Here is a 12365-nt window from a genome sequence, read left to right as displayed (position 1 = left end):
ATGAAACTGGGATTCCTTTTACCTGGATTACTAACAGTGGTTTAAGTTGAGATCCTAATGCAGCAGTCCCAGTTTGCTCAGTCATAGTGCCTCCTCTTGCAGGCAGAAACAGTAATAGCATTCAGCTGTTGATGGTGTTTTCTCAGGACACAGCCCTTACTCTCTTTTATCTCCACATCTCCCAACCCATGTAGTGATAGCTCATCAAGCAGGTCTGGAACTGCAGGGTAATTCTGAGAGGCAAAAGAACAAACGACGTTACTTAACAGTGGCATGCTATTATTCTGTTTGCCAGCATATATGGTGGAAATTGCTCTACATTATTACAGTCAAAATCAGTTCATGACCCAGCCATAATCAGTCATACCTTTCTCTCCATAAAGAGCACTCACACTTTATATCCATAAATAAATGACCTGGTTATAATTGTGTGCTTTTTTCAAGTTCCCACCCCCCACCCCTGATTCTGAGCAAGAGCAAGGTTGTGGAATGCAGCAAAAGAGAAAGTATAGGTGCAAGCTGTAAAATACCTGTTTTATTTCAGAATAGAGCCTGGCAATTTGCACATCTTACAATAGCTTGCCTTGCCCTAGGCTCCATTACATATGTCCCTTCCATGTATTGCAGCTGGCCAATAGTGAGCTTTGGTTGATAATGCATTTACTGGATGAATTGCCGCCTTACTGTGATTCTTACCTGCTAAGATTTTTACAGCATTGTTTGTCCAGCCTGCAAGCTAAGAAGTCACCGCAATGGGAAAAAAACAGTGCCATGATAAATGTAAGCAACTGAATACGTGTCACCAGAAAAGTGGTGGATCAAAGCAAAGATGTAGCAGAATTGAGGTTTTCTATGCCATTTGAGTATAAGCCACAATTGCATAATTCATCTTAATAGTTATACACAAGTAGGCATCTTCAAAATAAAGTAGAGTTTGTCTTAATTCTAATGTATGATTTGATCACCCAGCTGAAACTCTTAACACAAACATTTTATGTTATAATAATTTTTCTTCCTTTATTTGGGTGTGTAGATTCTTGCAACAGAGCCTAAGGAATAAAAGTTTGCAGATGAATGACTACAAGATTGCTTTGCTGTGCAATGCTTATTCCACCAATTCAGAATGCTTCACGCTACCCATGGGTGTTTTAGTAGAAACAATCTATGGGAATGGCAACATGAGGATCTCTCTCCCAGGAACCAATTGCATGGCTTCAGGGTCCATCACACCCTTGCCAATGAACCTTTTGGATTCACTTACAGTTCATGCCAAGATGAGGTACAGTAGTGTTAGCTAAAAACAAGCTAGGTTTATTTTGTTTTGCTACAAACCTATCTATAATAATAATAGATTCTTGGTGGTTTCAGAGAGATGGTTTTGAAAATAGAATTTTTTTTTCTTCCAGCCTTATTCACAGCATAGCTACCAGAGTAATCAAACTGGCTCATGCAAAATCCAGTTTGGCCTTGGCTCCAGCCCTTGTGGAAACATACAGTCGTCTGCTAGTTTATATGGAAATAGAATCTTTGGGCATCAAAGGTTTTATCAGTAAGCATACTTGCTTATTTAATTGCTGTTGTCAACTTGAAGTTATAACTGAACTAGTTTAAGTAGAGTGCTAATTTGCACATGCAAAGAAAAAAATTCTCATATATACACTTTGGAGAATGCATAATATAACACTGGCAGCAGTGAACCCCACAGGGACATGCAAGGTGCATCTCATTTTCCCTTTCCCTGGTGCTTCCTCTTTCCCTTCCCAGAATGTCCCCATAGCCTGTCCCCTTTTCCTGCTTTCTTCCTCCCACAGAACAGCCAGCTGGCTTTATCTGCCCCCCTGTCTTCATCAGATAGGGAGGACAGGCTGAGAGCTAGTGACTTCCCTAGCTACATGACTGAAATTGTGGGCTAAGGCTTGAACAGTTGACTTGTTTCCAGTTCAGAGTTTATTCTGCTAACGACTACAAATGTTGGGAATAGCATGTTTATGGCTTGTTGAAGCTGATTTTATCTTTAAACTGGATCTCCTGTTTTCTGCTCCTGTGAAGGAAACTGATGGTATTAATGAGTTTGGCTTAATTGCATGATAATAAGCAACTTTCTTATGCTAAGATTTTGCTACAGCTGTATATTGTGAATACTATAGTGCTATGTAAATTTTGCTTGGCTCTGTAAGGTATAGGAAAATCTGTATATTTGTGCTTATAAAATAATAACTTTTACTCAAATACTGTCATTAGAAAACAGTTGACATTAGTATATTCTTCTTAGGTCAGCTTTTGCCCACTGTCTTTAAGTCTCATGCTTGGGGAATCTTGCACACTCTATTGGAGATGTTCAGCTATCGCATGCACCACATCCAGCCACATTACAGGGTCCAGCTGCTGAGTAATCTTCATTCTTTAGCTGCAGTGCCACAGACAAACCAGAATCAGCTTCATCTGTGGTGAGTATTATCTCTACAAACTGCCATTTCTGTTTTGGGGGCACAGTACGCATCAGATTGGTAGAAGAGGAACAAGAATAGAACAGCATCTAGTTAAAAAGGGAATCCTTAGATGGACCAATTCATACACTACTGATTCTGTGCTGGGGCTTCTGAGAATCTCTTGCATGTGATGGTGGTCTGAGCTTGAAAGCTTAGAGTCACTTAGAATGTGAGAGAGCCAAACCACTAAGATTTATAACTGACTGCAATTTCAACCTGGATTTCCTGCGTTCAGACCCATATCCTCCAGACCAGGGGTATCAAACTCATTTCTTATGAGAGCCAGATCTGACATAAATGAGAACTTGTCGGGCCAGGCTGGGCTGTGTCAGGCAGGGCCACGTGTGTACCTATTTAAGATTAGGTAGCAAAGATATAAACTTTTTAATGGACACAGACAAACATGACTAAAGATTTTTTTTTAAAAAAAAACCTTAAAATAAGACATACTTAAAAATTGGCACTTGTTGGTCTTAAAGGTGCTTTCTTTGTATTTTTTCCATGGCCGTTTTCGCACTCACGTTTTACTGGTGCCACGACCCTCCTCACGCCGGCGAATCTGCATGGATTTCGCACCAGAAGCGCCGGCGCACCCAGAAGCGCCGGCTACTTCCGTCGCTAAGCCAGCGCAAACGGAAATCGCAAAGATGCAGGAAAACGTTTGCACTGGCTTAGCGACGGAAGTAGCCGGCGCTTCTGGGTGCGCCGGCGCTTCTGGTGCGAAATCCATGCAGATTCGCCGGCGTGAGGAGGGTCGTGGCACCAGTAAAACGTGAGTGCGAAAACACCCCATGAGATCCAGGAAACTGGGCAAAGGAAGCTCTGGCTCTTTCCCTCCCTCCCCAGGGGACCAGGAGATGGAGGAGCCTCAGCCAATGGAGAAAATTGAGGTTTTGCTCTGTAGCTCCTGTGCAATTGAGCAAGCCTGGCAAAGCAAATTGAGATGCAGAAGGAAACGAGAGAGGGAGAAGGAAGCAGATGACAGCCAGTTGCTCGGGGGCCTGATAGGAGCCCTCCAGTGGCGTGATTTGGCCCCCGGGCCACATGTTTGACACCCCTGCTCTAGACAATGTAGTCTCCTAGTGTGTGAAAGAGGGTGGGGAAATAATATTTTGAATTGTTATACAGCGCAGTCTCAGTTATACCCTTCTAAGCCTATTGACTTCAGTCGATTAAGAAGAGTGCATCTCTATTTATGACCGCAGTGATAAAAGCTCAGATTATCAGAAGCAGTCAAGACTAAGACTTTAATGCTCTGTTAACAAGACTAATTCCCACAGCAACAAGGTGTAATTTATTTTTATTTTAATATATATATGATTTTTAGATTTATATTTACAGTAACAAGTTGTAATTTATTTTTATTTTTACTACATATTTTATTTTTATCATTTAGCAGGGTACAGAATAAAAAGGGATAAAAGGGAAAATAAGGAACTAAAGCATCATAAACACATTTTAAGGACAATCCATAATATAAAAATGTAAGACATGAAAAAAATAGCATAACAAATCAGAATGTGGTAAAGCAATCAGTACTTCCACATAAAATATTTCTGTGGTTTCCTATCTATAGGGCTAAGTAAAAAGGCATATAAGCAAGGAACAAAAGAGAAAGAAAAACACAGATAAACATTTTTCTTATCTTTATGTAAGATTTAAACCATCTGTCACACAGCTGTAGACCAGGAAGTGCCCAGAGCACGCACCCTTTGTCTCCCTTCTTAACAAACACCTTTTGTCAATGACTGAAAAAATGTGAAGACCCAGGCAGTATAACAACAACAGGTTTGTTATAAATGCCCAAAATAATAAGTGGTTTGTAAAAACTTATAGTGCAATATGGAAACTGTAAAGGTTGGTACAAAGAAATAAAAGCCCTGACGTGACTAACTAGACATTCCCTTCTTTTAATTTCAAACCAACTCACCCTTTTTGGTTGAGGGATCCCTCTCTGGCTGCAACCTGCCTCCGGCTTAGTTTTTTCAGAAAAACAATCCCGTCTGTAGCTTGGCCTTTTTATACTTTACTCCCAAGTCTCCCCCCTCTGGGCCAGTTTTCCCTCTAAACCTTTCACTAATCAGGGATAGAAGTAGGGTTGCCAATCCCAAGGTGGGGGAAGGGAATCCCCCGCTTTGGAGACCCTCCCCCCCACTTCAGGGTCATCAGAAAGCGGGGGGGAAGGAAATGTCTGCTAGGCACTCCATTATACCCTATGGAGATCTATTCCCATAGGGGATAATGGAGAATTGATCCACAGGAATCTGGAGCTCTGATGGGGGGGGGCTGTTTTTTGAGGTAGAGGCACCAAAGTTTCAGCATAGCATTTAGTGCCTCTCCCCAAAATACCTTCTAAATTTCAAAAGAATTGGACTGGGGGTCCAATTCTGTGAGCCCCAAAAGAAGGTGCCCCTATCCTTCATTATTTCCAATGGAGGGAAGGCATTTAAAAGGTGTGCGAAACCTTTAAATGTGATGGCCTAGTTCAATCATTCTTGTCACACCCTTGCTTCTGGCTCCACCCCAAATGTCTCCTGGTTCCACCGCCAAAGTTTCCTGGCTCCACCCCCAAAGTCACCAGATATTTCTTGAATTGGACTTGGCAACCCTAGATAGAAGGGATCCTTTGAGATGTAGGCCCTGTATCCACCCTTATACAGGCTTCCTTGGAGCTTGTAGGCCTCATTAGGCCTAGGATCATGACACTATCATACAATGACTAGTAAATATATAACTATAAAAAATTAATGAGAATAACTTCAGAAATGTGATTATATAATTTTGAAAGTTAATTTAAATCTCTTTATATCTTCTCTGACAGCTTTATCTATGCAGTTTGTAGCTTTATCTAATCTATGTCGTTTGTAGTAATTATAAAAAGCTTATTTATTATTTTATTATTTATTTTATTAATTTATTTTATCAACCCTCCCCAGTAGAATTGGGCTCAGTGCAGTGTACAACATGAGCATATAGAAACATCACATAACACAAATTAAAACCAGATAAAACAGTAAAAACACAGACAGCTGTGTTTTAGATGGGACCATTGCTGTCCTCAACCAAATGCCTGGTGGAACATCTCTGCCTTACGCACCCTATGGAACAGTGACACATCCCACAGGGCGTGGCTGTTCCTTGGCAGCAAGTTCTACCAGGTTGGAGCTCGGGCAGAAAATGCCCTGGCTCTGGCTGAGGGCAGCCAGACATTTCTCAGGCTGGGAACCACCAATAATTCTGATCTGTCAAGCATAACACTCTTCTGGGGGTATACCAGGAGAGGTAGTCCCAAAAATACATAGGTCCCTGACCATTAAGGGCTTAAAGGTCAACACCAAGACCTTGAATCTAATCTGGTACTCCACCAGAAGCCAGTGAAGCTCACACAGCACAGGATGGATATATGCTGTTCATGGCATCCTAGTGAGGACCCGCGCCTCTGTATTCTGCAGCAGTTGGGAGTTTCTGGCTCAGCCTTAAGGGTAGGCCCATATGGAGTGAGTTACAGTAATCCATTCTGGAAGTGACTGTTGCATGGATTATGGTGGCTAGTTCAGGGTGAGACAGGTAGGTCGCCAGTTGCCAGACCTGACACAATTGAAAAAAACACCAGTCTGACAACATTAGTGACCTGGGCCTCCATTGTTAAGGAAGCATCCAGGATCACACCCAGACTTCTGACTGTCAGTGCCAGACTCAAGAGCACACAATCAAGAACCAGGAGTTGGCACCCAAGCCAGAATCTTCCTGCTCCAGCCACAGAACCTCAGTCTTAGAAGGATTCAGTCTCAGTTGGTTCTGTTTACACATTTGGATGGAGCCAAGACTCTATTTAAGAGCAGATAAAGAAAGTACTTTTCTTCAGTCTGTTACTAAAACATCACTCAAGATCATATATTGCTTATGTGAATAGTAAGCAGACATGCAAAGTAGAAAGTAGTCTCTCCTTTACAGTGAAGCCGGATTCTTAGTGCACTTCTACAGGCAATTGGTTTGGTTTTTTTGTATACACTTAAAATAAACAGATCCCATCAGCCTTCTTGATTGTATGAAAAGAGACCCATATATTTCATCCTGGACAGCAGTGCTTCTGTCCAAACTCAATCAATTGGGGTTAGAGGTAGATGATTTTTCAACCTCTGATGAGTCATATCTTCAGATGTATTAAACTGAGACTGTGGGAATCGGAGGAAAAGAAATTACGGCCAACTGACCCTTATATTTGCTCTCCAGCTTCCTTAGGTCTCTATGCTTTCTGTGGCAAAATGCCCAATTATCTATCAGACTTAACCACTCCAAGTCATCGCAGGGCATTTATGTTGGCTAGACTAAATGCGTTTCCCTCCAAAGTTTTACAAGGGAGATATCAGCGAGTCCCTTTAGCTGACAGACTTTGCTCCTGTGGAGCGAATACTCCTGACTCAATCCAGCATATATTGCTTGATTGTTCTCTTTACCATAACCTCCGTAAAGATTTATTTGGCAAGCTATCTTTTCCCCCAGATTTGTCTATTCTTCCACCCTGTTATTATTTATTGAGTGATACTGAGGAGGTGGTTAGTGAGGCTGTGGCAAAATTTCTGGCTGACATCCTTAAATTTAATTCTGACCATGTTTGAATGCATCTGTAAGCTCGGTTTCATTTTGATTTTATCTGGCTAATAACAATTTGATTTAAATTTTTATATTCTGTGTATTTTATCTGAATCCATTATGCCATTAAAGGTTGGGTATGGTATGGTATACACTTAAAATATCTTGGGTACAAATCCTTAAAATATATAAATTGTGAAAGTGGCAAATAGATGTTTGTCAGCATATCACAGAGGTATACTTATAGAGGGATCAGTTGAGCAGCCAGGTGTGTGTACTTTCTGTGGTTTTGGCTGAGTGAAATGACCGCTACTTATTCTTAGAAGTTACTTAATTGTGCCTTACGTATTTTTTTCAATTGGGGACAAACAGTAATTTGAACAGAGAGAAATGTGCACTCACTTGTCATTTGAGAAGGAATTCATGTAAGTCACAGTATTGAAATCTTATTTGAAACATAATGACTCAAATGCTACTCTTTTTTTGCTTGCATTTGTCAAAACAAACACAATTTGTGCTCAGATGAAACCAATACTTTCTCCTTACAGTGTTGAAAGTACAGCTCTGAGGCTGATCACAGCCTTGGGTAGCTCTGAAGTCCAACCACAATTTACACGCTTCCTTAATGAACCAAAAACAGTACTTTCAGCAGAATCGGAGGAACTCAACAGGGCGCTTATTTTGACTCTGGCTAGAGCAACCCATGTTACAGGTAACACTCTTTCACAATGTTAGAAACATTAGCATAAACAATTTTGCTAACTTGAAGGTATAAAAGGTTAATGCAATACTGAGATCTTTCAAAATTTTGAATCATTGATGTTTTTCCTACATTATTTAGTTAAAGGATTCAAGGAATGTGTCTGCGTGCACACATGTGGTTTGTTAATGCAGCACGTTATAACTAGCAAGACAAATTAGCCAAGTTAATGTTTCAAGATAAGAAAAACTTTGTCTCCATCCAACTGTAGTCAAGCATAAAGTGTTAGTATTTGACTAATAGTATGAGAATAAATATTTGAATACCTGTTGGAATGCACATCCCATTCAAACCAAAGCAGTGCAGCATGATTGTCTTCTTAGTTGACACATATATCCATGCACAACTGTTCTGTGCTTCTAGCTTCTAATCCTGGAAGTGGTATATGTTTGCAGCCTGATCATACATCCTGTTTGGATCAAGGGTGTTGTTTTTCAGTTATAACCAACTAACAGAAAAGAGCATAATCAGAACTGATAGTTCACAAAAGCATTCACAATAATAAAAGGTTAAAGACGATAAGAGTCTATCTGATTTATTAACAAAGTTTTTATTTGTTTTATTAAAATGGAAAGAAGAAAAAAGATTAACTGATATGTCAATTTTTTTGAAGCATTTGAATGTTCAACAGTGGTATTCAGATTTGAAAAAGAAATCTGGATCCATTATTCTTATAGTGGAGAAACAACAGAGATGTTGTTGAGCATTTGGGGTGAAGGCTAGTCTTTACTCTTTATACAAAGAGCTGCATTTATTTACATTTAAAACATTTATTAGCCAACTTTCTCCCATGTGGAACTCAAAGTGGTTTACAATATGAATATCCTTGATCTCCTACTGTGATGTAAGGCTAAATTTTTTTCATGTATTTCAGTTTTCGGTAGAGGCATTGTGACAGGAATAAAATGGCCATATGAATTTTGTGTGGCCTGGATTCAGTTCAGCTGAATCTTGAGCCTTCTGGAAACATGACTTAAATTCAGACAATGGAAACTGATGGAATACTCATAATAATAATAATAATAATAATAATAATAATAATAATGTATATGGTGTCAATAGGATGTGACAGGGCTATTTTTGTAGGAAAAGACTAACAGGAACTCATTTGAATATTAGGCCACACCCCGACACCAAGCCAGCCGGAACTACATTCCTGTGCGTTTCTGCTCAAAAAAAGCCCTGGGATGTAAAAATGGCATTTTACTAATTCATTTTATATGTTTCTAAGAGCCCCGTGGCACAGAGTGTTAAAGCTGCAGTACTGCAGTCCTAAGCTCTGCTCACGACCTGAGTTCGATCCCCAGTGGAAACTGGGTTTTCAGGTAGCCGGCTCAAGGTTGACTCAGACTTCCATCCTGCTGAGGTTGGTAAAATGAGTACCCAGCTTGCTGGGGGGGAAGTGTAGATGACTGGGGAAGGCAATGGCAAACTACCCCATAAAAAGTCTGCCATGAAAACATGAAAGCAACGTCACCCCAGAGTTGGAAACGACTGGTACTTGCACATGGGATCTTTTCTTTCCTTTCCTTGTATATGTTTAAACTATATGAAACTTAGACTTGATTACTTTTGTGTGTCCTTTTTCAGATTTTTTCACAGGATCAGATTCTATTCAGGGAACTTGGTGCAAAGATATACTTCAGACTATTATGAGCTTTACTCCTCATAACTGGGCTTCACATACCCTGAGTTGTTTTCCAGCTCCACTGCAGGTAATTTTCACAAATGTTGTCACTGGTGTTTATATATAAAAGTAAGTTGTTATGAAAGAAGGTAATGAGGCTCTTGTGCATTAACTTCACTTCAGAATAATTACTTGAAGGAAAGCATTTAGATAGTAATGGAGGAAATTAAATGACATCAAAATTTAGAAAAATAAATCCCACTGCTAATTGAATGCAAACCGTAGTGGTGATATTCACAGAAATAAGCCTTGAACCTAAAGAACTACATGGCAGGTAAACCTGGTTTTTCTGATCTTTTGAAATGAATAGTGTATGTTCAACCCCATAAGCTCTTACTGTTTCTAGTTGCAGAGGAAAACACTGGAGTCAGCGTGGCTCACCACAACTTAGTTCTCTTCAGATGAAAATATGAATGTTGCATTCAGATCACTTCATAACATAGCTACTGTATTTCAGGCTTTCTTCAAACAAAACAATGTACCTCAAGAGAGCCGTTTCAACCTGAAGAAGAATGTGGAGGAGGAATACCGAAAGTGGAAGTCAATGACCAATGAGAACGACATCATAACCCATTTTTCCATGCAGGGTTCCCCTCCCCTCTTCCTCTGTCTTCTCTGGAAGATGCTGCTGGAGACTGATCACATTAACCAAATTGGCTATCGGTGAGTCTTCCTAAAATTAAACTAAGATAAAATTAGATTAGTACAGAGTATTTTCCACATGGAGTCATCATTCAGTTAACATATCCTTTGTTTCCTTAGTAAGTGGGATTTTTCTGCAATGGCCAGTGATTGCCTCTTTCTCTTGCATGCATTATGAATAGGGCTAAGTAGCAGTAAAAGTGCTGCTAGGCATTTGCTGAAAGCCAGACTTTGTGACCAGTGCTCTCAAGGCAAATCATCACAGAACTCTTAACAGTCCTGTCTAGTAATTCAGATGACATCTTAAAGTCTGCATAGCCAGTCATTTTACTGAGAGTTTTCTGCAAGTTTTGTTTTGCTTTGGAAAAGTTTGTCTGTGATTATTCTAAGTATTCTATGTAGTAGTGCAACTTCAGGTATTAGTTGATTGCCAATAGGAAACATAGACTGAATAGCTGCCCTTGAGGTTCCATTATTAAATTAATTCATTCTATACCTGCTATAGTCATTTTTTTGTTCTTTCCTGTTTCTTAGAGTGCTAGAAAGAATTGGTGCCAGAGCTCTGGTTGCTCATGTGAGGACATTTGCTGATTTCCTGGTGTATGAATTTTCAACATCAGCAGGAGGACAGCAGCTCAACAAATGTATTGAGATTCTCAATGACATGGTGTGGAAATACAATATTGTGACACTGGACCGGCTGATATTATGTTTGGTAAGGAATGCCTTAGCTGCATACATCGTCTCCTTGTAAAGTTACTCCCGAAGTAGTAGTCCTTTTCTGATTCATTGGATGTAGGATGGTTATAAAACAGGGATGGCCAGTGGTAGCTCTCCAGATGTTTATTTGCCTACAACTCCCATCAGCCCCAGCCATTGGCCATGCTGGATGGGGCTGATGGGAGTTGTAGGCAAAAAACATCTGGAGAGCTACCGTTGGCCACTCCTGTTATAAAGTATTTTACAGAATTTCTGAATTTAAAATACAAAACACTTATAATCAAAAATTTGTGAGACATGCTTTCCACTTGAAGCTTTTCCCCGTCAGTGGGTTAGTAGTAGTGTGGGGACATGGAGCAGAAAACATGCCAGACCTGCTTTCCCTTCCAAGCCTAGAGTCCACCACCAAATCACCTGGTTCAGAGGTCACATTTCTACTCCAAGCCTCACTCCACCAGTCATCACTAGACAGCTGATGATATGGCGGCTTGAAGAAGAAAGCATCTTCTTTGCAGCCTGCTAGAATTCTCTGTCAAATTCCACCTGGACCTTGTAGATTTTATTATATTTCCATAGGGCCTGTAAAGCAAAGATGTTCCACAATGCATTTGGTTGAGGGCAGCAATGGCTTGACTTGGCACTTCCACCACCACGGGGGGACCACGGGGACTTAGATAGTGCTGCACTAGAAAGATCATCATTATTGGGATTTTTGATGCCATCTGCTTTTTTAGGGAATTTGATTTTTTATTCTTTTATGCTGGTTTTAATCTGTTTTCTGTGTATTTCATGTAAACCGCTTTGAGCCTGACTATCAGGAAGGGAAGTTAAAAATCTAATTAATAATAATAATAATTTTCTGCACCAAACCATGTCCAGTGAGGTTGCTACTGGGATCTCACTATGTAGTGATGTGAGAGAGTTATTTGTTGTTTGAGTTACTGTGTCTGCAGCTGCAACATTTGCTTTTGTGAGTTTTACACCTTCCTGGAGAGAGTGGTCAACAGACCCAGGGAGTTTGTTCACATTTGCACCTCTGTTTTCTGTACCTGTTGATCAGACGTTTTGATCTGCACTTTGAGGTCAAGTTCAGCATTAGATATATGCTATTAAAGGATATTATCCATTATTGTCAGGTTTCTTGTAAGTAACTTGTCAGGTGTTAGAGCTTTGGCAACTTTTAGATTTCTTTTTTCTTAAGTGGATCCCACATTATCTTCCGCTTATACAAGTTGAAATGTTTAACTGGGTAAGACTTTGGCTTGTATTGTTTTGCAGTACCATCTGTGTTTCATTACAGGCTATGCGCAGTCATGAAGGAAATGAAGCTCAGGTGTGCTACTTCATTATCCAGTTGCTTTTACTTAAACCAAATGATTTCCGAAACAGAGTGAGTGATTTTGTAAAGGAAAACTCCCCAGAGCATTGGCTACAGAATGATTGGCATACAAAGCACATGACTTACCACAAGGTA

General features: G+C 40.1%; 1 protein-coding gene across 1 annotated transcript in view; it reads left to right on the top strand.

Moving 5' to 3' along the window:
• The window catches only part of MED23 (mediator complex subunit 23), a 76662-nt gene that overhangs the window by 40764 nt on the left and 23533 nt on the right, over positions 1-12365 (top strand). The window contains exons 15-22 of the mRNA XM_060239443.1: positions 1034-1279; positions 1407-1549; positions 2273-2447; positions 7631-7794; positions 9433-9557; positions 9987-10192; positions 10706-10886; positions 12192-12362. Of these exons, the coding sequence (XP_060095426.1) occupies positions 1034-1279; positions 1407-1549; positions 2273-2447; positions 7631-7794; positions 9433-9557; positions 9987-10192; positions 10706-10886; positions 12192-12362 (1411 nt within the window). The remainder of the gene's footprint in view (positions 1-1033; positions 1280-1406; positions 1550-2272; positions 2448-7630; positions 7795-9432; positions 9558-9986; positions 10193-10705; positions 10887-12191; positions 12363-12365) is intronic.

This window comes from Heteronotia binoei, chromosome 1, assembly GCF_032191835.1.
Source record: "Heteronotia binoei isolate CCM8104 ecotype False Entrance Well chromosome 1, APGP_CSIRO_Hbin_v1, whole genome shotgun sequence".
NCBI classification, from domain to species: Eukaryota; Metazoa; Chordata; class Lepidosauria; order Squamata; family Gekkonidae; genus Heteronotia; species Heteronotia binoei.
Note: the sequence above shows the minus strand (reverse complement) of the source record. Positions and strands in the feature narration are given on the sequence as shown.